Source organism: Aricia agestis, chromosome 21 (assembly GCF_905147365.1).
Source record: "Aricia agestis chromosome 21, ilAriAges1.1, whole genome shotgun sequence".
Classification (NCBI taxonomy): domain Eukaryota; kingdom Metazoa; phylum Arthropoda; class Insecta; order Lepidoptera; family Lycaenidae; genus Aricia; species Aricia agestis.
The window spans coordinates 6,594,196-6,617,128 of record NC_056426.1 but is presented as its reverse complement, the minus strand read 5'-3'; the positions used below and the strand labels follow the sequence as shown (position 1 = coordinate 6,617,128).

General features: G+C 40.5%; 1 protein-coding gene across 2 annotated transcripts in view; it reads left to right on the top strand.

Annotated features, from left to right (window-relative positions):
• LOC121737913 (equilibrative nucleoside transporter 3) overlaps positions 1 to 16,108 on the top strand; it is a 48,395-nt gene extending 32,287 nt beyond the window's left edge. For both annotated transcript variants that reach the window (XM_042129645.1, XM_042129646.1), the window contains 8 exons: positions 51 to 161; positions 8,824 to 9,064; positions 10,820 to 10,965; positions 11,645 to 11,877; positions 12,640 to 12,829; positions 13,371 to 13,510; positions 14,784 to 14,986; positions 15,848 to 16,108. In XM_042129645.1, coding sequence (XP_041985579.1) covers positions 51 to 161; positions 8,824 to 9,064; positions 10,820 to 10,965; positions 11,645 to 11,877; positions 12,640 to 12,829; positions 13,371 to 13,510; positions 14,784 to 14,986; positions 15,848 to 15,983 — 1,400 coding nt within the window. In that variant the 3' untranslated portion in view covers positions 15,984 to 16,108. The remainder of the gene's footprint in view (positions 1 to 50; positions 162 to 8,823; positions 9,065 to 10,819; positions 10,966 to 11,644; positions 11,878 to 12,639; positions 12,830 to 13,370; positions 13,511 to 14,783; positions 14,987 to 15,847) is intronic.
• Positions 16,109 to 22,933: the final 6,825 nt, after the last annotated feature.

Below are 22,933 nucleotides of genomic sequence, written 5' to 3'. Positions count from 1 at the left end.
TTTCACTTCTATTTGTATAATGTGTGCTAACGAGTACTCTCCTCTTCCAGGGTGGGACAGTAAGGATGGCGAACGGGCGCCGTTCCTCCGCAATGAGCCGGTGAAGCTGACCCCGGCGTGGGAGGGCGCCAACCTGCCCGATGACACCCTCAACCTTAAAGGTAAGGAGAACATTCCCCCCTTTTTTATGACGAGAAACGCCATGCCCTATTCCGCGGGGGATTGGGCTCTCCCACCGCGGATATGCAGAACTCACTGCGAAGAGATGGTAAATAGACGCAGATCTACCCACTTAAACATACGGTACTCCTACAGTGCCGACCTTGCCGAAGCCATAGTAACATTATGACGTCCGTGGCTTCAGAACTGGGAAATTCCTGACACCATTGGTAGAAATATCTGAATGCCATACTATAAAACGTTAACTCTCGTACATTGAAACGAATTGGGATTTTTAAATACTTTTTCTGGTAATTTTAACCGGACGTAAGGGTTAACAATGTAACGCGCTATGTAATGCAACTACAGATCTATCCGATCCCGTGTACCGTAATGACACTAAGAAAGAATTGAATTAATTCTCGATTGGACTAATTCTCAATTTTCTTCTCTTAGCTCGGTTTCAAAAATCACCGTGCGTCTACTAAATAGCTATGGTCTACAAGGCTCATGATGTTGAAACTCCCCTTACTTATACTTATGTAATAACTAATAAGCTCATTTCGAAGTTATAAAGGTTAAAATGTTCAGCCGTTTACCGCGATAACTGACCTTGCGGGAAGGGCTTCCCTAATGACAACCCTCAAAGGGACGAGGAATGTGGGAAAAAACTTAATGGCCCTTTAGGGACATTCTTGCAATTGTTGCCTGAGCGGTTGTTAAAAATTATACCGAACGGTTTTACAAACCCTTAATTCTAAAAACTTGTTTCTCAATGATAGAGCTTACTGGATATTTTTGAACATGAGTCAGGAAATTCTGACGTGAGATTTTATGACCAAAAATACTTCCTTCTGTCTTGTTTGTAAAGGAAGGCAATTTATTGCAGAGGAACCAAGACCTACACCATAGTAAAAGGAAGGGAAGTAAGTTATCTTCATACAAAGGGAAAGGCACCGCGCGCAGCTTGTCGCCAGTCGCCACACGGCACACAACAAAATCTCGGCGGTACCAGCCTCTAAAACTCGCCGAGATTTTGTAGTGTGCCGTACGTGGCGACGCATTGATACTATGGCGCACACATACAAGCCGCGCGCGGTGCCTTTGTATGAAGATAACTTACTTCCCCTCCTTTTACTATGCCTACACCTTATTATTAGTTTAGTACGTCAGCGCAATTGCCACGAATATGACTGTTAAAATGTCGAAAAAGAATGGCCGTATAGTGCTCACCCTAAGATACCTTACTGAAACCCCCAAAAGCCTTGGTAATATTACCAAGAGGCGTCATAATATCGCAAAGTAAGGCGTAATAGCGAGCATATGGATGCCGTGTCGTGACATTAGCCGATTGAACCCATAGGAAATTGAATGGACACTCACAATCAGTCACTCTGATCTAATCAAGCCGCCATCTATTTATATTACGGGCCTCCCAACGATTTAGATTGTACGCAGTGGAAAAATTGTGTTTTAGATTGAAAATGAACAAGCCTATGGATATGAAAAACCAGAGAAGCGAGTGAATTTTGGCCGCTTACTTAACCAACCATCTGAAGACATTAAAATTATAGATTCTCCTGACAAAAAGTAACTCTTTTCAAAACTAGAGCAATACTTAGCGCACACAGGGCCTTGTAGTCTTAACCCCTTTGGATCAAAAGACAAATTTTAATGCAAAGGCTAGCTCTTAACAATATTGTGTTATATACATACTCTTAGATCACTAGAAAACAGCGCTTGCGCTGTGTTTCGAATCGCCGAGTGAATGAGTATACCGGAGGCCCAATCCTCTACCCTTTTCCCTTCCCTACCCTCCCCTATTTCTTTCCGAACCCTCCCCTATTCCCTTCCCTACCCTCCCCTATTACCCTATTCCCTCTCAAAAGGCCGGCAACGCACCTGCAGCTCTTCTGATGTTGCGAGTGTCCATGGGCGACGGAAGTTGCTTTCCATCAGGTGACCCGTTTGCTCGTTTGCCCCCTTATTTCATTAAAAAAAAAAAACTTAAGAGACGATCGATCGAATAAAATTAAATGAAGATTTTGACATAAGCTCCATACTTTTTAGTCAATATCCTCATTAAATTAAAGTTTAGTAACCATTAAATATTAAAATATTATACCGGTGAGTGTGGCCGTTACATTTTAAACAGGCAGGGCTAGCTCTAGGCAAGCTCTCGTATTGATATAGGATTATTGGTTTACGCTACTGGTTATCTTCTAAAGATGTTAATTTTTCATTAGGATAATTATCACGTCTAGTGATGTCATGTATGGTAAATTAAATTACGTAATCTGCTTAGCTTAGAAATTAGAATAAATACTGTTGTAAAATTGTAAAAAAAAGTTTAGTTGGTAAGCGCCGCATTTTGCCGTGGCTAATTTTCTCGGAGGAGGTCGTTTTATGAATTTACATTTGGTTCACACACTTCTTCAGTTGGTTCATAGGTGCAAGTGCCAAACAGGCGTGGTTATAGCCTGAATAGTGAATTGGGATGGGAATTAAGAATAATAGTGATTGATAGGTAGTTATGACCTACTTTAGAGGTTATGTGACATGTCCCTTGTGAAACTAAATATAGGACTGCGCATGATGTTATATGGTGCGTTTCCATGCTTGCCAACGCTTGGCAAGCATTCGCAAGGCACAAGCGTCCACAAATCTCGCTTGGCATTTGGAAGTCGTTTACACGCATGTGAATGCGTCAGTGTATTACGTATATCCAAGCATGACGGACACCGAACTTGTGTCGGCTATTACATATTTTGGTAACCTTTCACAGCGGCTACTAAGCGCGCGCCAACGTGTGAATGCGACATGCGTCACACGTTGGCGCGCGCTTAGTAAAGCGCTTGCCGCAAGCGCCCTTTGATCTGTCTCCAAAAACCGACACTGCACCTACAAGCGTCCACAAGCTCAAGGAAGCCAAGCCAGATACTCTTTACACGCTTGTGCTTGTGGACGCTGGTCAAGCCGTGGCAAGCATGTGGAAACGCAGCATAAAATCATTAATCAAGTTACCTCATTCGTGCACACACAGCACAATCGACTTGCAAAAATTGTGTGTGCGACAGCGTTGACTCAGGGCCTGATCAAGCTATTCAGCCGCTCTGGGCAAAGCTCGTTTTAGCTGCCATTTACATACAGGAAACCGTATAAGTCATGGGCTAGTTTTGTTAGGAGATGGTAAGGGGGAATATTTAAGTAAAATACGTAAATATTTCCTTTATCCAACCTGAAATAGGTTGGAAGGTAAAATTCTCTAACTTGGGTGGTGGATAATGGTTATGTTGGAAGATAGGAATTAGTCAATTTTGCCGCCACTCATTTTTGCCGCCACTCATTTTTGCCGCTTTAGGGAAATGCCCGGCTCGGCCCCCCTTTAGATTGGGGAACTTGACTGGAACCATAATATTATGTTAAACATACTGCGAATTGAACATAAATATTATCAAGAATGTGATCGAGATGGATGATAAAAAATAGGACAGTACTCTGGTCGGTGTGGAGCGGGAATGGGGTCGCATCATTTGAGTGAACGGTCAATTAAACTCCTTTCAACCACAATCGATCTTTTCGGCGGGAAATACGCCCTTTTTTTATTGTTTTTTTTTTAATTGATTAGGACTTCGGAATATACTTTGTGGTCTGTTTAGGTCACTGGTTTTCTATTTTTTAACTTTTATTACTTATTAGCATTTTAAAGTACTTTAGTAGAGTAGTAGAGAAGAGTCAATTAAATAACCCTTGATGTATAAGTACATTAATAGTTTAAAAAGTTTTATTTACTTAGCTTTTTTTTTTTTATGAAAGAAGGGGGCAAACGAGCAAACGGGTCACCTGATGGAAAGCAACTTCCGTCGCCCATGGACACTCGCAGCATCAGAAGAGCTGCAGGTGCGTTGCCGGCCTTTTAAGAGGGAATAGGGTAATAGGGGAGGGTAGGGATGGGAAGGAAAAGGAATAGGAAAGGGATTTGGGCCTCCGGTAAACTCACTCACTCAGCGAAACACAGCGCAAGCGCTGTTTCACGCCGGTTTTCTGTGAGAAAGTGGTATTTCTCCGGTCGAGCCGGCCCATTCGTGCCGAAGCATGGCTCTCCCACGTATAAATCGCATTTTCTCTACACGTTTATTATAGTAGGGGAGGGGAAGAGGGGATATCGAGAGTAGCTCCAGCGTATCAGATTAAGCTTGTATAGGCTTCCGACATGTGTCTAGTTATCATGGTATAGAAATCAGATTTCTCATGTTGTGGGTTAATTTTTTTTTACATTGAATTGTCATCGGATCTGTCAGATTAAGATACGGGATGTTTAGTATACCCCAAAGAAGCTTCCATATAAAGCACTGACGATTCAAAGGTTTGGTAAGCCTGTAGGTACATTTTAAAATATAAAAAGGTAAAGCTTCATATTTTCCTAACTAAGCTTCGCAGATATTTTATTTTGCACTAAACTAAATGATTAAGTCCTTGCTGTCTAAAATATATTTATAACTGACTTAAATAAGCAATTTTCTGAATATATTTTCTTTTTGAAAACTTTAAAATGGCTGCAGTTTCTGAACCCACCACTAAAATAAAAAACGCTCTTATTATTTTTTAATCTGTTTTATCTAATGTACAAAACCTACTAAGTCTCCATGACGCTCGAGTGACTACAAAAATAGCACCCTCCCCTCCTCTACTATTAGATTTTGCCTTCATCTTCGTTGAACCTAAATTCATTTATCGCCCGCGGCCCGACGTACATTTACTTACCAAAACATAACTATTTAGTAAACTGTGCCAAATCAAAATCGGAACTTTATACTTGGGAGAGCCATGCTTCGGCACGAATGGGCCGGCTCGACCGGATAAATAACACGTTCTCACAGAAAACCGGCGTGAAATGGCGCTTGCGCTGTGTTTCGCCGAGTGAGTGAGTTTACCGGAGGTCCAATCCCCTACCCTATTCGCTTTCCTACCCTCCCCTATTCCCTTCCCTTCTCTACCCTCCCCTATTACCCTATTCCCTCTTAAAAGGCCGACAACGCACATGCAGCTCTTCTGATGCTGCGAGTGTCCATGGGCGACGGAAGTTGCTTTCCATCAGGTGACCCGTATGCTCGTTTGCCCCCTTATTTCATAAAAAAAAAAAGAAAAAAAAGAACAGCGAACAAGCTAAGACGTGAAGAGGAAACAGACAGACAGACGGAAAGATGCACTTTTGCATTTGTAACATTCGCATTTCGCAGTGTATTTAAGTTTTTAAGAAATAAAAGACTGTAAAGAGAGAATTATCCTGTCAGCTTTTATGTTTTCGGCTGAAATAGTTGAAAGCCCTAAAAATAATGTTATTGGTCTCTGGGGAGCGCTTGTCGACGAAATATGGCTGTCCAAATGTCACGTTCTGTAGAGCTTAGGGTGTTGTGTGGGTCGCACCAACTTTAACTATATCTGTAACTTTATCTATAACTTAAACTACAATGCAAACTGTCAAATCTTTGGTTAAAGTCAAAAATGAATGCCATATTTAACCATAACTTAAAAGCCTAAAGCTCGACAAGGCTTTAAATGCACGTGGCGAAAAAAGGAACTAACGCTGTCATCATACAAAAACGCCATTTTTGACAGTTCTTTACCAGCAGCGTCCCCGCCTACGTTCATTTATAACCTTGTTGGACCAGCTGTCATCTGTCAATTTCTCCGGTCAAAGTTAAGGTTAAAGTTAGCCTTAATTATAACCATAACTTTGACCATAACTTTAACTTTAACCACACCTCTGGTGCAACCCACCCCTAGAGTTTAGACCAGCCTACAGCAGGGTTGTTATGGCAATGAAATTGTTTTAGTTTAAAAGGACTAATTCCCAGTTTCTGAGGACTCTTGACTGATGTTTATTTATCCACTAGCACCTCTGATTGGCCGACATCAAAATATTGACTAATAAACAACTCTGTTGAATAGCTCCCGTCGAGAAGGAACCGGGCACCGGGCACAAATCCGAGCAAGGAAGCTGCAATAATGTTGTATAATAACTAGCTATCCCGGCAAACGTTTCTTTGCCATATAAAGTTTTTCGCCCGTATTATTTTATTGAAGTGACTAAATAAGTATGTCACCATGGCAACGTCCATCGCTATCCCGTCGCACAAACAATGGTCGCCGTCAGTCTCGAGTTGTAATAATTTACTATTATTTATTCAACAAATGCACTTATCAATATAAAAAGTACCCAGTAGCCGATTCTCAAACCCACTGAATTTGCATATAAAATTTGGTTAAAATCAGTAAAGCCGTTTCGGAGGAGTACGTGGCCTAACCTTGCGTCACGAGAATTTTATATATAAGATTTAGTAGAATTGAAGTACAATCTTTGCAGACAAAAAGTTGTATATTTCCTGTACCATCGAAAAAATTATTCATAGGCAGATGGCGACCTGCGTAATTTGGTCGTGTTATGTCAAATCCATCCGATATTTCACAGCTATCATTGAATTGACACAATTCGACCAAATAACGTAGGTCCGTCAACTGTCTATGAATCAACTTCTTCGATGGTGCATAATATGACTAATATGCATTATGAGAGGGCCATAAAGTTAATATACCTAGCGGAATAGAGCAACAATCTCGAGCTGTCAAACGAAACCGAATTTAGTTTCATCTGTCTGTAAAAATACACTTACGTAAGCATGATTGAACATGATTTCTATGAGATTAAATTGTCAACGTGCGGCACGTGCCGACTGGACGTCAAAAAAAGAGTGCTGCTGTCATGTATCACAGTTCACACGTCTTTTACCACGCAGTGTTACTAATAGTGACATCTCTCTTGCCCAGGCCTTTGTTTCTCTATTCTGCTAGGTTACATATTAACTTTATGGAGAGGGTACACTCCCTCAGCGATAAACTTTTAGGTTTTACTCTATGACATAGAGTCTATGCAAAAAAAAAACTTGTCTTTTGACAGAGAAGTCTCAGAAGACGTTTTCACGTATTTTCACGACGACCGACGTCCAAACAACGTAGTGATTATATTCTCTTTGGTCCAAACCACAAACTTCAGTTTGATTTTCCACTTTGATCGTAGCGATTGTATTCAAACATTACAATAGCATTAGACGTGGATACATTATGTTCTCAATAAAAACATACTCATAATATTGTAGTGTGAATAGTGTTATTAAATATTGATACATTATAATTTGTAACTGTGTAATGTGAATTAATGGTAAGGTTGGATGAAAAAAGTGTCATCAAACACAGGTATTTCCTCTTGGTATAGCATGAAAACTTTAAAGTAAAGAAGCTAGAGAAGGGTCTACGTCTGAAAAAATGGGCTATTATGTAGATGTGCCTAGAAATATTTAGAATACTAGATGACGCCCGCAACACCGTTGCGCCAAAATTCGTTTATCGCGCGGGAACCGTACATTTTTCCGGGACAAAAAGTATCCTATGTCCTTTCCCGGGACTCAAAGTATCTCCATGCCAAATTTCAGCAAAATCGGTTCAGTGGTTTGGGCGTGAAGAGGTAACAGACAGACAGACAGACAGACACACTTTTGCATTTATAATATTAGTATGGATATACCATCGAGGAAATTGATTCCTAGGCAGTTGACGGACCTTTTTCTTTTTTTTTTGTGAGGAGGGGAAATACGTTACGTATCCCCCACTAGGAATCAATTTCCTCGAAGGGGCGGGGGTATGTGGAACTCCCTCTCGAGGTTTACCCACTAAAACCCGCCCATGCTCTCCTTCCAGCACCATTCCAGTGGGTTGATGTACCTACGTCATGTGGTCGGCTTATGTCAATTCATTATTAGCTGTGATCGGTCGGATGGGTTTGACCACAGAAGGGTTTGACTTAACGCGACCAAATTACTTAGGTCCGCCATCTGCCTAGGAATCAACTTCTCTGATAGTACAATAAGAGTTTCGTAAATACCTTAATATCTGTCTGTACTCTGTAAACACCAAATATTCCTCTTCCGTATCTCTCTGCTATGAGATCACGCTTAAACGGCTGAACGGATTTAGATGAAATTCGGTACATGGTGATTATCCGGGACACGATTCCATCGTCATAGATATTTTTTTGTCCCATATTCGGCGAAAAATGCCTTCAAAGTGTAGTAGTATATCGGTATATTTTCTCTTACTCAAATTGCAATTTACTCGCAGTGATTAATCTGATAACTTTGTTCACTGTTCAGAATGAACGGTTTAATTGGTGTGGTCACTTACAAATTACAATCGGTTTAATATTTTGCTGATAAAGAGGAAACAGAAATATAGCTGTTTCTTACATTTCACCTGGACAGTAAAAATAGCAAAATTAGGGCTCAAGTTCCAACAGTGATGATTTGAGGGCTTGCATGCCGCCATAGAAATAGTTTCAAAAAAAAGACAAGGTAATAAATAGATTATGTTAAAGTGCGTTCAGACTTCAGACGTGCGTTTTTTTTAAATAAAATTAAAGGGGGCAAACGAGCAAACGGGTCACCTGATAGAAAACAACTACCGTCGCCCATGAACACTCGCTACATTATATTTAGGAGCTTGCAGGTGCGTTGCCTTTTAAGGGGGAAAAAGCTTTCTTCTTGAATGTTTGCAGGTTGTATTAATTAATATTGTACATCTATCACTCTAATGTGAAACGTTTATTTCCAGGTATCGCCATGGACTTAGCGCCACCGAAAGACAGATGGCGGCTCATATACATCACCCTCCTAGTCCACGGCCTCGGGACACTCACAGCATGGAACATGTTCATCACTGCCCGGGACTACTTTGTGTCGTACAAGCTGAAGGACGCGCCGCAGTACGCGAACAACTTCATGCCTTACCTGGGCTGGGCGGCGCAGGTCCCGAATCTGGCGTTCAGCTGGTTCAATATATTCGTTAAGATTGGGTGAGTCTGACTTATAAGCTAGGATATAACTAGGCAGTTGAGACTACTTTTAGATGCTATTAGAATATAGGCCACCCAAAACTGTAGCATAATGGATAAATCGCTTAGTAAACATTTGAGGCGAAATATTGTAGGTATTTTCGGTGGGGCGAAGATTGATGTAAAAAGCTAGACTAGGCAGTAGCTTAGAGCTACTACTTAGGCTCTAATAATAGTAATTAGCAACTGATAATAGTATCTGCTGATGCCTTTAGGGCAGAAACGCTAAAGGGAAGGTGCAGTGCAGTTTAGATCCTTTTGGTGCGATGAGGAGTACTTAGTACTATCAGAGAAGTTGATTCCTAGGCAGATGGGGGACCTGCCTAGTTTGGTCGTGTTACATCAAACCCAGCCGACAGATCACCAAATAGCTATGTCCACACTGTGCACTTTCATCTTCAATTTTCGTCATCAACTTTCATATTGGCGCGTTCAATAATTGAATGCGTCAAGGAACGCAACGCCAATATTGTCATTTTTGAAGTTTTAGATACGGTCAGAGGGCATGCGTCGCGGGCATGCCTCACGTTCGCTGTTGACTGCGCTATAACGCATGCCCTTGACGAACAGAAAAAGGCACAGTGTGGACAAAGCTATTGACGTAGGTCCGTCAACTGCGTAGCCCGTAGGAATCGATTTCCTTGATGGTACTTCCTTTGTAGTACACTAACACGTATAAATGCACTTAAAATCTCCAGTCTTTCTAAGAGATTTTAAATTTGTTATGGATTTCTAAAAAAATAAAAAGATCTTCAAGAAGATCTTTCTTGTTACTAATGTTGTCTTATTAAGGATATAGATAATTTCTGTAAAAACCCACTTCCAACGCAGTGGCTAACAGTAATCTGCTAGCGCACATACACACAGTGGGCAGACTGACGCTGTACTAAAACACTCGTGCGTCTCCGTAGACGTGGGAGCACCTAAGTATTGCTACATTCTTGTCGATCAAAAGTTTTACTCTTTAATTCATTGTTTACTAGATGACACCCGTTCCGTTCATTTTCCGGGATAAAAATATCCTATGTCCTCTCCCGGGACTCAAAGTATCTCCATACCTTTTAACAAAATTGGTTAAGCGGTTTGGGCGTGAAGAGGTAAAAGACAGACTCACTTTCGCATTTATAATATTAGTATGGATTTTAGGTCACAATATATTGATAAGTATGACCTTGGGATGACAAATTTTACTGGCACAGATAGGATACGGATCATCAATATAAATGTATTCTGTATATTATGGTGTTGATATTTTTATAAGTGAGAGGCCCAGTGCATTTATGACTGGAGCGTAAATAAGAAATATTTTCATTCGTTTACGTTAACATTAGATTTGACCACAAAAACATTGATGTCCCATTTTCACATTCAGACTATTCACAATTACTGGGCGATGACAGTATAGTTGCTTTTCATCAGGTGACCCGTTTGCTCGTTTGCCCCCTTATTTTATAAAAACACGAGCTTTTGCCCGCGGCTTCGCTCGCGTTAAGAAGTATTATTATATACAGACTTTCACCCCCCATTTTAACCCCATGCAGCTGGAATTGATCAAAATCCTTTCTTAGCGGATGGCTTCGTCATAAGATCTACCTGCATGCCAAATTTCAGCCCGATCGGTCCAGTGGTTTAGGCTGTGCGTTGATAGATCACCATGTCAGTCAGTCACCTTTGAGTTTTATATATATAGATTAACTAACAAACATCCTTTTCCAGCGGTAACCTGACAACTCGCATCGTGTGGTCGCTATGCATGGAGGTCCTGATCTTCGTGGTAACGGTCGTCCTGGCGATGGTCGACAGCTCACAATGGCCGGAGATATTCTTCTGGTTGACGATGGTGCTGGTGTTCTTTTTGAATGGTGAGTGTTTGGCTACAATATGTATTCGTACCTTCGGTAAGACAGAGGGGTTGGACTGGCGGAAACTGGACACTATGGGAAAAAAAAATGACAATAAATTTAGGCCGGTATAAATATTCAGTACTCAAGATGTATCTCGGTCTCAAGACACGGTTCAGGCTCTGTGATTGGTTGGCTGTCAAAATTTGGACTAATCTAATGCCCGTATATATAGTCAGTACTTAAGATGCGACCCGGTCTCAAGACGCGGTTCGGCTCTGTGATTGGGCCAAATTTTGACTGCCAACCAATCACAGAGCCTGAACCGTGCCTTGAGACCGAGATGCATCTTGAGTACTGACTATTTATACCGGCCTTAACCCCTTATGACCACCCCTTTTTAATACACCAATCGAATATCGATAGGTGGCGCCAAGGGGACCAAAAAGCTCAGATAAACTTTTCTCAAAAATCAACCCCTGTCGAAACACAAGCGCAAAAGTGACCCTCGTTAGTATGGAGAAAACACTTCAACCCCTTATCTACAATTTCTATGAAATAGTGGGTAGGAAATAATTAAAACACATCTTTCCACATTTTATTATATGGTATCAAAAACAAAACTATTGTCATCTAGCGATAATTACAACAGTTGCTTTACAGCTACAAAACCAATTAAAACTAATCCCATCATTTCCAGGTTTTAACGCGATATTCCAAAACACTGTCTATGGGGTGGCAGCTCGGCTACCTCCGCAGTACACCGGAGCGGTGGTGCTCGGGTCCAACATATGTGGCACTCTGGTGGCGTTCCTCGAATGGGGCTCTGCCTCCTTCACCGGCAGTCAGCGGACGTCGGCTATATATTACTTCATAGTCGGCATGTTTGTGCTGCTGATATGTTTCGACACGTACTTCGCTTTGCCATTGAATGTGAGTATTTTGTAAGCTGTTATTATAATTAGTAATTAATATACTCTGCTTGTGTAAAAACGAGATCCATACTATAATATTATACATGCGAAGGTGTTTCTGTATGTCTGTTACCTCTTCACCCCCAAACGTGAAGAGGTAACAGACAGACAGGCAGACAGACAGACAGACGGAAGGACACCTGAGGCTGGCAACGCACCTGCATCTCTTCTGATGTTGCGAGTGTCCATGGGCGACGGTAGGTTGCTTTCCATGAGGTGACTTGTTTGCTCGCTTGCCGCCTTATTTTATAAAAAAAGACAGACTGACAGACGGATATATGAGACAGACACAATTTTGCATTTGTAATATTAGTATAACAACGCCTCTGTGGTCTAGTGTATAGAGCGCGGCTCTTGACTCGGAGGTCGTGGGTTCGATTTCCGCGTTGGAAACATGTTATTTCCAAGTTTGGTTTGGACAATGCAGGCTGATCACCTGATTGTCTGACAAGTAAGATGATCCAAGCGTCGGATGGGCATGTAAAAAGTCGGTCCTGCGCCTGATCTCTCGCCAGTCGTGTCGGTCGTCCGTCCCGCTGGGTTATGAGAGTGAAGGAATAGAGAGTGCTCTTGTGTACTGCGCACACACTTGGGCACTATAAAATTACTCCTGCGTAGCTGGCCTGGTTTCAATGAAACCGGCCACCGTCACCGAAACCGGTGTGGGAGCTATTATTATTATTATTATTATTAGTATATTGCATGTATTTTACCATTTCAGAGGTTCTACCGCTACCACGAAACGCTACAAGAGCGAACTCTACGTGTGAACCCCGCGCTGGCGGCGAACCAGCCTGCGGCGCCGAAACGGACGCCATACGCGCTAATACTGAAGCAGGCGGCGGTTCAGCTGTACAACATATTCATAGTGTTCTTCGTCACGCTGACCATATTCCCCACTGTGCATAGCGGTAAGTAGCTCCAAAACGTTATTTTATTGAAAACGCTGTTAAAATACGATAATTTATAATCAACTCAATATCGTGACATATGACAGCAGTTTGACACGATAGACCCTAAGAGCCAGTCCACGCTGCCGTTGCGTTATTTTACAAACAAGGTGTTCACACGGCGCGCTGCGTCGTCGCAACGCACACATCGCCGAGACGAAGCGGGAGGGGGTGTTGAGGTTAAGACTGCTTCGTAATAACGCTGCGATAACGCAGCGTTGGTGGGGCCCGCTATGCGTCAAACGGCAGCGCTGCGTCGACGCAACGCTGACGCAACGCACCGCGTGTGCGCTGCGTCGACGCAACGCTGACGCAACGCACCGCGTGGACTGGCTCTTAAAAGGCCGGCAACGCACCTACAGCTCCATTAACGTTGCGAGTGTGTATTTTGGCGTAACAGAGTTGCGGGTTATCTAGTTATTTAGATATATGTATGAAAATCTTTACTGCATTTTTAATATTTCTAATATATTTTTTCTCATCATCATGTAATAATTTCCAGACATCCACCCCATGACGTTCAAGGCGGACGGCGGCGCGTTCGACAGCTTCCTCCACGCAAACTTCGTACGGCTCACCTGCTTCATCACCTTCAACATGATGGCCATGATAGGGAACATCACGGCCAGTGCGGTGCAGTTCGTGAGTGTATTGAATAATGTTGCAAATGGGAAAGTCTGTCTGTCTGTTACAACTTACAAGTGATTCTAAAGTTTTTTCTTATAGTACTTAACTCTTATTAATTTTTTTATGAAATAAGGGGGCAAACGAGCAAACGGGTCACCTGATGGAAAGCAACTTCCGTCGCCCATGGACATTCGCAGCATCAGAAAAGCTGCAGGTGCGTTGCCGGCTTTTTAAGAGGGGTAGGGTAATAGGGGAGGGTAGGGAAGGGAAGGGAATAGGGGAGGGTAGGGAAGGAAATAGGGTAGGGGAATGGGACTCCGGTAAACTGACTCACTCGGCGAAACACAGCGCAAGCGCTGTTTCACGCTGGTTTTCTGTGAGAACGTGGTATTTCTTCGGTCGAGCCGGCCCATTCGTGCCGAAGCATGGCACTCCCACGTCTTAGGGTCAATTCAGACTGCAACGGGATGCGGCGATGCATTTCTAAATTTCAATTGCAAATCTGTCAAATCCATACAAATTTAGAAATGCTTGAACTACGCGTCGCGTTGCGGTCTTGAGTCTTGACCGTTAAAGTCTGCAAATGTGTCCGACAAAAGAAGACGAAATTGTTAGAGTTACCGGAGTTACCCCTAAGAAAATACCATAAAAAATAGAGCTTCATACATTAACGGAAATTGATACATCTTTATTACCTTCTTAAATAACAGCAACCGATACATCACATCATACGTGGGAGAGCCATGCTACGGCACGAATGGGTCGGCTCGACCGGAGAAATACCACGTTCTCACAGAAAACCGACGTGAAACAGCGCTAGCGCTGTGTTTCGCCGAGTGAGTGAGTTTACCGGAGGCCCAATCCCCTACCCTATTCCCTTCCCTACCCTCCCCAATTCCCTTCCCATCCCTACCCTCCCCTATTACCCTATTCCCTCTTAAAAGGCCGGCAACGCACCTGCAGCTCTTCTGATGCTGCGAGTGTCCATGGGCGACGGAAGTTTCTTTCCATCAGGTGACCCGTTTGCTCGTTTGCCCCCTTATTTCATAAAAGAAAAAAAAACAGTCTCTGGTCGTTCTTACCTCTGAACTATAGAGACACATACAGAATGTACAGAGTCTGTACAGAAAAAAATTAGCTTTCATATAATTCAATAATGCTCAAGGTCTGGCTCTTGATGGCTCTTGATCCATTAGCCAAAATGACAGCCGAAGGTTTATCCTAACATGTTTACTTTGGTCTTTGGTCAATGCTTTGCTCTATCACTAACCATTTAATTTTTTTCCAGCCCAGCCCCAAATGGCTATGGCTATTCACCACCATCCGGATCCTCTTCATCCCGCTGTTCCTGCTCAGCAACTATCTGCCAGCTGGCCGGGAACGAACCCTGCCCGTGCTGGTCACCAACGATTGGGCTTACTGGGCCCTTGCTGTGGTCATGGGCTGGAGCTCTGGACACGGGAGCTCGTTGGGCATGATGTATGTTAGCGGGTGAGTGTGTATGTCTTTTATTTGGGGACAAACGAGCAAACGGATCACCTGATGGAATGGATGGAGCGGACACTGCCCGTACTGGGGTCGTAGCCAAAGTCCCTTTCGTTAAAAACGATGACGAAATTCGTTATTAAAATGTATGGGATTTGATATTAGTCTTCGAAAGCGAAATGTCATTTAGCGATGAACGTAATATCATTTACGGCCATTCCCAATATTTGATCTATCTCTGGTTTTGCCCTACTAGAGATAGGAATAGCTCACAATTGACATAAAATATATGTCTCTAATGTCTAATGTGAGCTATTCCTATCTCTAGTAGGGCAAAACCAGAGATAGATCAAATATTGGGAACGGCCGTTAGTAACGTACGGCGCGCGCCGGCCGATATGACATACTACGTCAAACGTATCGAGATCTCTTCTGAGTCGGCCTACTCGTTAGTTCTATTTACTCTGGTACTGCCTTCAGCTACTCATTTATCTGATATTTTTAACGCCTCCGTGGTCTAGTGGTTAAGAGCGCGGCTCTCGACTCGGAGGTCGCGGGTTCTTTCCAAGTTTGGTTAGAACAATTCAGGTTGATCACCTGATTGTCTGACAAGTAAGATGATCCATGCGTCGGATGGGCATGTAAAAAGTCGGCCCTGTGCCTGATCTCTCGCCAGTCGCGTCGGTCTTCCGTCCCACTGGGTTATGAAAGGAATAGAGAGTACTCTTGTGTACTGTGCACACACTTGGGCACTATAAAATTACTCCTGCGTACCTGGCTTGGTTTCAATGAAACTGGCCACCGTCACCGAAATCGGTGTGGGGAGTATTATTATTATTATCTGACATTTCTATTTTATATTTTCAGGACAGTAGCGCCCGAACACGCGGCAACGGCCGGCATGATAGGCGGGGCCACGCTAGTCACCGGCATAGTAACCGGCATCACGTTCTCGCGATTCGGCGCCGAGATTGTCTCCATGGACCTGTGGAGGGGCATGTAGCGACTAATGGCATACGCTGCGACGATATGGAACGTTCTAGAACACGTTGGGTTGTAAGTGAAGCTATGATATAGTAACCTGTATATTTCTCTACTCAAAGAAGTGAAGTGACAATTACTGACAAGTGACAGAAGTGACAGTATGACATGTGTATTGCTAGGAATTTCTATGGCTGAAACGATTTTAAAGAGACCCCACTAAAGAGGCAGCGACGCGACACGGCAAAGTATTCTTTGTATGAAATTGTAAAAGGCAAGCCGCACTATGCGGCAGCTAAGCGACACAAAATATCAGTTTAAGATCCAATTTCACCAACGTCAATTTAAATGGCGCGTTAAAATGTCATGTCTTCGCTTTCATTAGTATGAAAAACGAAAGAGATAACGTGATACTAATTCGAGCATCAACTTTAACTGACGTTGGTGAAATCGGCCCTAATACGTCAGATGGAACGTGAAGTGTCGCGTCGCGCCGCTGCTGAATAATGTCGCTTAGTGCGGTCTTAGTTCTTACCTTAATTCATTTGAAATGCAATTTTGGCATGTTATTTTTTTAATATTATCTTTTTTTTTATTTGGACGTATCTGCAAAAGGCAAAGTATTGGGCTTCCCACAAAAAAGCAGTCATAGACGTTTCTATAATCATTGAATATATTCGTGTTGAGAATTGGTGATTTTATAATATCAAATTTAATATGAGATTTATAAACATTGTTTTGCATTTCCAGTCGTATACATATTGTTGAACGTAGATTGTTTAGTACAAAATGTTATGTAGTTACTGTGTTATCGTTACATTTGAATTATTTGTGCATTTACGAATTGATACAATAAAAACACATCTACATCATGGAACAAATACGTCAGATTTTTCCCTATTTTTGGGGAGAATTTGGCGATATGGCAACATTTAATAAAATTTTGTCAACTCTGTTAATATATATAAAAAGCATAAAATATAACATTTCAAATTATTTTGAATATTTACTGTTCTATGAAAGAGAACACATAAAGGCTTTTTTAATAAATATTAATGGCCAGTGCATAAAACTTTAAGAGTCGTCATCTACATTTTACGTAACAGCTTAATACCAAATGTCAAAGGTATCCAAAAAAGCGTGACACAGCCCACAGGAGCGTTTAAAAATAACGTAATAAGGGAATGGACCCTAAGGCCGGTATAAATAGTCAGTACTCAAGATGCGACCCGGTCTCAAGACGCGATTCGGCTCTGTGATTGGTCCAAATTTTGACAGCCAACCAATCACAGAGCCTGAACTGTGTCTTTGAGACAGAGTTGCATTTTGAGTACTGAATATTGATACCGGCCTAAGATAGCTTTCAACAATTTTGTTCTGTGATGTGAGTGTGAACGCAACCTTATTTACGTCCTTAGGTATAACGATTTTTATATTAATCCAAAGCTGCTAATTGTAAGTCGACTAATATTATAGTACTGGCTGAAAAGATGCTGCATAGAGACTTAAAACAGATTTTTGTTTAAAGTCAATCTGCATTATTTTCAGCCAAGTACGCTGTACGCTGTATTAATAGGACTGACAGTTTGATAAGTGATAACTTATTGTTAGGGTCAGACTTGAGACGCGAGGCTACGCAGAGATTTTGTGCACTAGCGTGGATTTATATGCGTCCGCCCGAACGCGCGGTTTGCCGGCAACACCTCGAGATTACAAGCAATAGTATGTAAAGATTTATGCATACTAGAGGTAGCCCAGTGGTCGAAATTCGACCTTGAATTTAATTATCTTCTTCTTTTGGCTTCGTTTAAAGTATTGATTTATTAAAAAAAAAAAAACAATCCATTTTTCATTATTTGACAACAGACTTCAACCATAAATAAAAGGCACTCCTTCACCATAATATAAACTATAACTGTGAAAAATTTCATTCACCTACGTTTCCGCATTTTTCGTCAAAAGGGATCTAAAGTTTTTCGCTCGCGTATTAATATATTTATATAGCGGCGCGGCGCTGTCATTTACGTACATTTGCTTGTGATCTCGCGATGTTAGTATGTTACCGCCAAACCGCGCGTTCGGGCGGACACATAAATCAAGCATTGCAGTATTTCGTAGCTTCGTCGCGTCTCGATGCGAACTGGCCTTTACGGTTTTTCATCGCAATAATATTTAAAGCCAAAATATACTATACATTCTAAATTTTGCATATTGATATAAGAATTATGAGGCATATTATAGTTAAGATAGTAATATATTTTAGTATTGAGTTCCGGAGTTGACAGTTCTATTTATTTTGACAGACTGAATCGACTAATCGCTCAGTTATTAATTTATTATTAAGATTTTCAAGTGACTCGGGTATGAATTTTGACGATTTTACTAATGCATGCACAAAATATTTCTCTTTGTATCTAAGTCTTAAGTTTACGGGCTCGACAGATTTAATGCAACTTTACAATATTGTCTCCCAAAACACCGTTGCATCTGTTTTGTAATAAATAAGGTTGTAAATTTAAAATTATTTTAAAGCATAAGCCTCCAATTTCACCAACGTCTGATAGTGTTAACAGCTTGTTAAAATGTCCTGTCTTCTCTTTCATTCATATGAAACACGAAAGAGTTAACATGATACTAATTCGAGCATTAACTTTAACAGTCGTTGGTGAAATTTGGTCTTAGGCTCACAAAACCAATACTGATTAGGCGCAAAATGATATAAGGACTTCATTAACAAACCAAATTTTTTCTTTATTTGTGTGCTTATCCTATCATTTTATTTAATTTATAGTAAAACATTTTTTTGAATATATATTTTTTTTATATTCCTTTTATTTCCTGCGGTTTTTACTGAAACTAGTATTCACTAAATACTTAAGTACCTAAGAACACTAGTACATACCTACACTATAGCTATATAAAAAAACTTAGTGAATATTCTGTATTACTAATTACTATAATATCTACCTTAGACACAATACACATAGAAATTCTTCAACTATTGAACATTTTGATATTTAATCAGTAATCACTATTTCATATTGGTGTAACTTAACCGACTTAAAAAAGAAGGCGGTTATTTTAACATATTCGACTTGAGTAAAGAAAGCTATGAATAGGACGACTTAGAAATTAATGGTGACAAAAACGTACAGGGTCGGGTCGCCGCATGTCAAAAATGGCGTTTTTGTATGATAACAGCGTTAGTTCCTTTTTTTGCCACGTGCATTCAAAGCCTTGTCGAGCTCTAGCCTCTATAAGGAGATCGCAGATGGCACACTTTTTGTGTGATCGAGTTTGCGATCTCCCTTATGGTTAAATATGGCGTCCATTTTTGACTTTAACAAAATATTTGACATTTTGCATTGTAGTTAAAGTTATAGTTAAAGTAAGTTGGTGCAACCCACCCTATTACTATTTGTGGTTTGTCCCGTGGTTTGGAATAGAGCAATCTTACTTAAGTCGAGTAAATATCACCACTATTAAGCACTCCTTTAGTGCCGAAGGCTGTGAACTTAGCTTTAACCTCTCCTCACTAGAGAACCACTTTACATTACCTCATCAATAATTATTATTATAATGCAAAAACTTTTATTCAAAATCCCATATAAAGAGTTCATATTTCAGTCATTTTCAGTCCTTAGCAAAGTAAAGTCTGACCAAGAAAAAAATGCGACTAATGTGGCAACATCAAAAGGTGTTACAGTTCGATAAGGCTTTATTTGAACGTAGGTGACATTGACGTTAGCGCTGCTCGTAAAGGAGAACTGTCAAACACATGTCAACAATGACGTTTTTGTATGATGAAGATCCTTTTCTCGCCTCGTTCAAATAAAGCGTTGTCGAACTGTAAGACAACGTTTGCGTCTGCGTTTACGTTATACGTAGTTTATGTTCTTAATTTAAATTTCGGTTGTATCCGTATCCAGTCGCCCCACCCTGCCCCGGGGCAGTTCAGATGCCGAAAACGATAACAGATATTTTGGCGCGTGGACGTGAAACAGTTGCCAAAGTGACACTGTAAGCGTGACACGCGCCGCAGCGGCAGCGGCACCGCCACCGCGGCGGCTCCGCTGCATACACATCCGGCGAAAAACGCTGCCGCTGCGGCGCCGTGTGTAAACAGCCTAACGTGTTCTTCTTCTTCTTTACAAATGGCCGACTCAGTGAGTTGCCAATGTCAGAGTGGTTGGAAAAACTTTGCTCTATGAAATGAATAGGCCAAGTTAAAAATTATACTTGGATGACAATGGGCAATGACAAAATGTCTATTTGCGAGCAACTCCGTAATGTTTGGTACTACTGTACGATTGAAATTTGAATCCATATTTGCTCTTTAAATTCATGTTCATTTATAAGTTTATTTTATTTTTTTAATTCATGGTCGGACTTTTATATTATATAGTAGATACATAATATGTATTTAGAGTTTATACATTTCGATTAAATTTCAATTTTTTCCATAATATTCCGAGATGAAAAACTAGAAACCTTGTTATTTCTACGCCTACTTATTTCAAAACATCCTTTTCACACCTTCGAGTACAAATGTAAAAATTGGGCCTTTTAGAGTTAGAGCGTTTTCACATTAAACGCTATCTTACGCGATAAGATAATTATTATTATTGAATGTGTGTTGTCTAAGGCTCGTATAAATAGTCAGTACTTAAGATACGACCCAGTCTCAAGACGCGGTCTGGCTCTGTGATTGGTTAAAATTTTGACAGCCAACCAATCACAGAGCTTGAACCGTGTCTTGAGACCGGGATGCATCTTGAGTACTGACTATTTATACGGGCCTTAGTACCTTTGATATTGCAAAAAGACTCCTATTTTTACGACATAAGAACGTTTAAACTATCAGATATCGATGTCGTGACTCGTGTTATGTGAAAACGCTATTAGGCTTGTATATTTGCCTTATAGTCATTCTAACATGTTACATATAAGTTATAACTAAAGTAGTAACGAAAATTGGTATTATATGTATATTGTATTATACAGTATAGTATGATTAGTATGATATACTTACCCACATAATATTATGTAAAGTTATTTTACCCAAGAGTTTTTATGACCGTGTATTGTTTGGTATAAGGGTAATTCACATTGAAACAAGACGGAACGTAAATGTGCGATTCATAAAATCAATATAACTAATTTAAAATGTCCAATAGCTCAAGTCTCAACGCAGTTTACATTTCAATACATCGTCTCTTTAAAAGAAAGATTCATCTGAACGGTCTATGACTCGCGAAGTTTATGGAGACGTTCGAGACGTTCCAGACGTTCGACGAGACCTTCGTGGTTTATGGAGAGTATATCTCAAACGTCCTATATGATTCATGAAAATAAACGAATAAATAAAAAAAAATATTTAATATTCATAGAATACATGAGGAAAATAATCTGATAATATTTATATCTATACAAGGATCTTGTGAATATTGACATTCGAATGATAGAAAACACAATTTGGCACTATTTGACAAGGAAACTCACAATAGGTAATACCTAATAATATTAAGGATAAACCATAAAGTTATATCTAGCGGAATAGAGCAACAATTTCGGGCTGTCAAACGAAACCGAAATTGGTTTTCGTCTGTGTGAAAAATATGTGTACGTATACACTTACACAAGCATGATTGAACATGAATTCTATGAGATTAAATTGTCAACGTGCGGCACGTGCCGACTGGAAGTCAAAAAAAGAGTGCTGCTGTAATGTATCTCACAGCTCAGGCCTTTGTTTCTCTATTCCGCTAGGTATATTAACTCTATGGGATAAACCTACATATTATGTAAAATCCTACTTGGATGATCTCATCTTGAGATTGTTGCTCTATTCCGCTAGGTATATTAACTTTATGGATGACATTGGCAATGATAATTTACAAGATGGCGTCATTGAGCAAAGTATCCTTGTAGGGTTGTAGTATACAGTCAAGAAAATGAAACGTTATCAACTCCCAGTATAATTGTATTAACTATGTTACACCATTCCCTGTCACAAAAACCTGTATTCAAAACTGAAAATCAAATATATAGGCTTTTCCATGTTCGCCTCAATAACTTTTGTATTTAGTAATTACCCAGATAAGTGTTATTTTAATAGAAATTAGGAAATCATTGAAATTGGTATACATTTTTAACAAGTAACCATCAATTTCTTACTTGAAATAAATAAGTAGATATCTACTTTTTTTGGTTAATAAGATCGTATTTTAAAGCTTTAATTTTTTTGCCAAGTAATACAGTAATTAATCTGTACTAGTGACATTAACCTGGTGAAAAATACCGGTTCCGAGCCTTTTTTTAATTTTTAATTTAATTCATCAAGCCATCGACGGGTCTTAATGATACGGAACTGCGTGTTATACGGCCACTTACCTACCATTCCTACCAAAGTAGGTATGCCATAGTAAAAGGAGGGGAAGTAAGTTATCTTCATACAAAGGCACCGCGCGCGGCTTGTATGTGTGCGCCATAGTATCAATGCGTCGCCACGTACGGCACACAACAAAATCTCGGCTGGTTTTATACGGCCGGTACCGCCGAGATTTTGTTGTGTGCCGTACGTGGCGACGCATTGATACTATGGCGCACACATACAAGCCGCGCGCGGTGCCTTTGTATGAAGATAACTTACTTCCCCTCCTTTTACTATGGGTATGCTTTCTAGTGTTCTTTATGAATTATAACTAAGTATTAACTAAGTACTTACTTTATATTTTGATTTTTTATTTAATTTAAGTAATCTTTTTGTTTTTACATGAATTAAAGAAACAGATAAAATATTTCAAGTAAGAATGAAAATTATAGGGATTGTGTAACGAAAGTGACAATAACGATTAACGATAGCCGTTCGACCGATTCGTATTTTTTCACTTTTCCAATTTATAAAGCCGTTTTGTAATACGAAAATAATCTTTCTCTTCTTCTGATAATACGAAATAAACAAATTATATA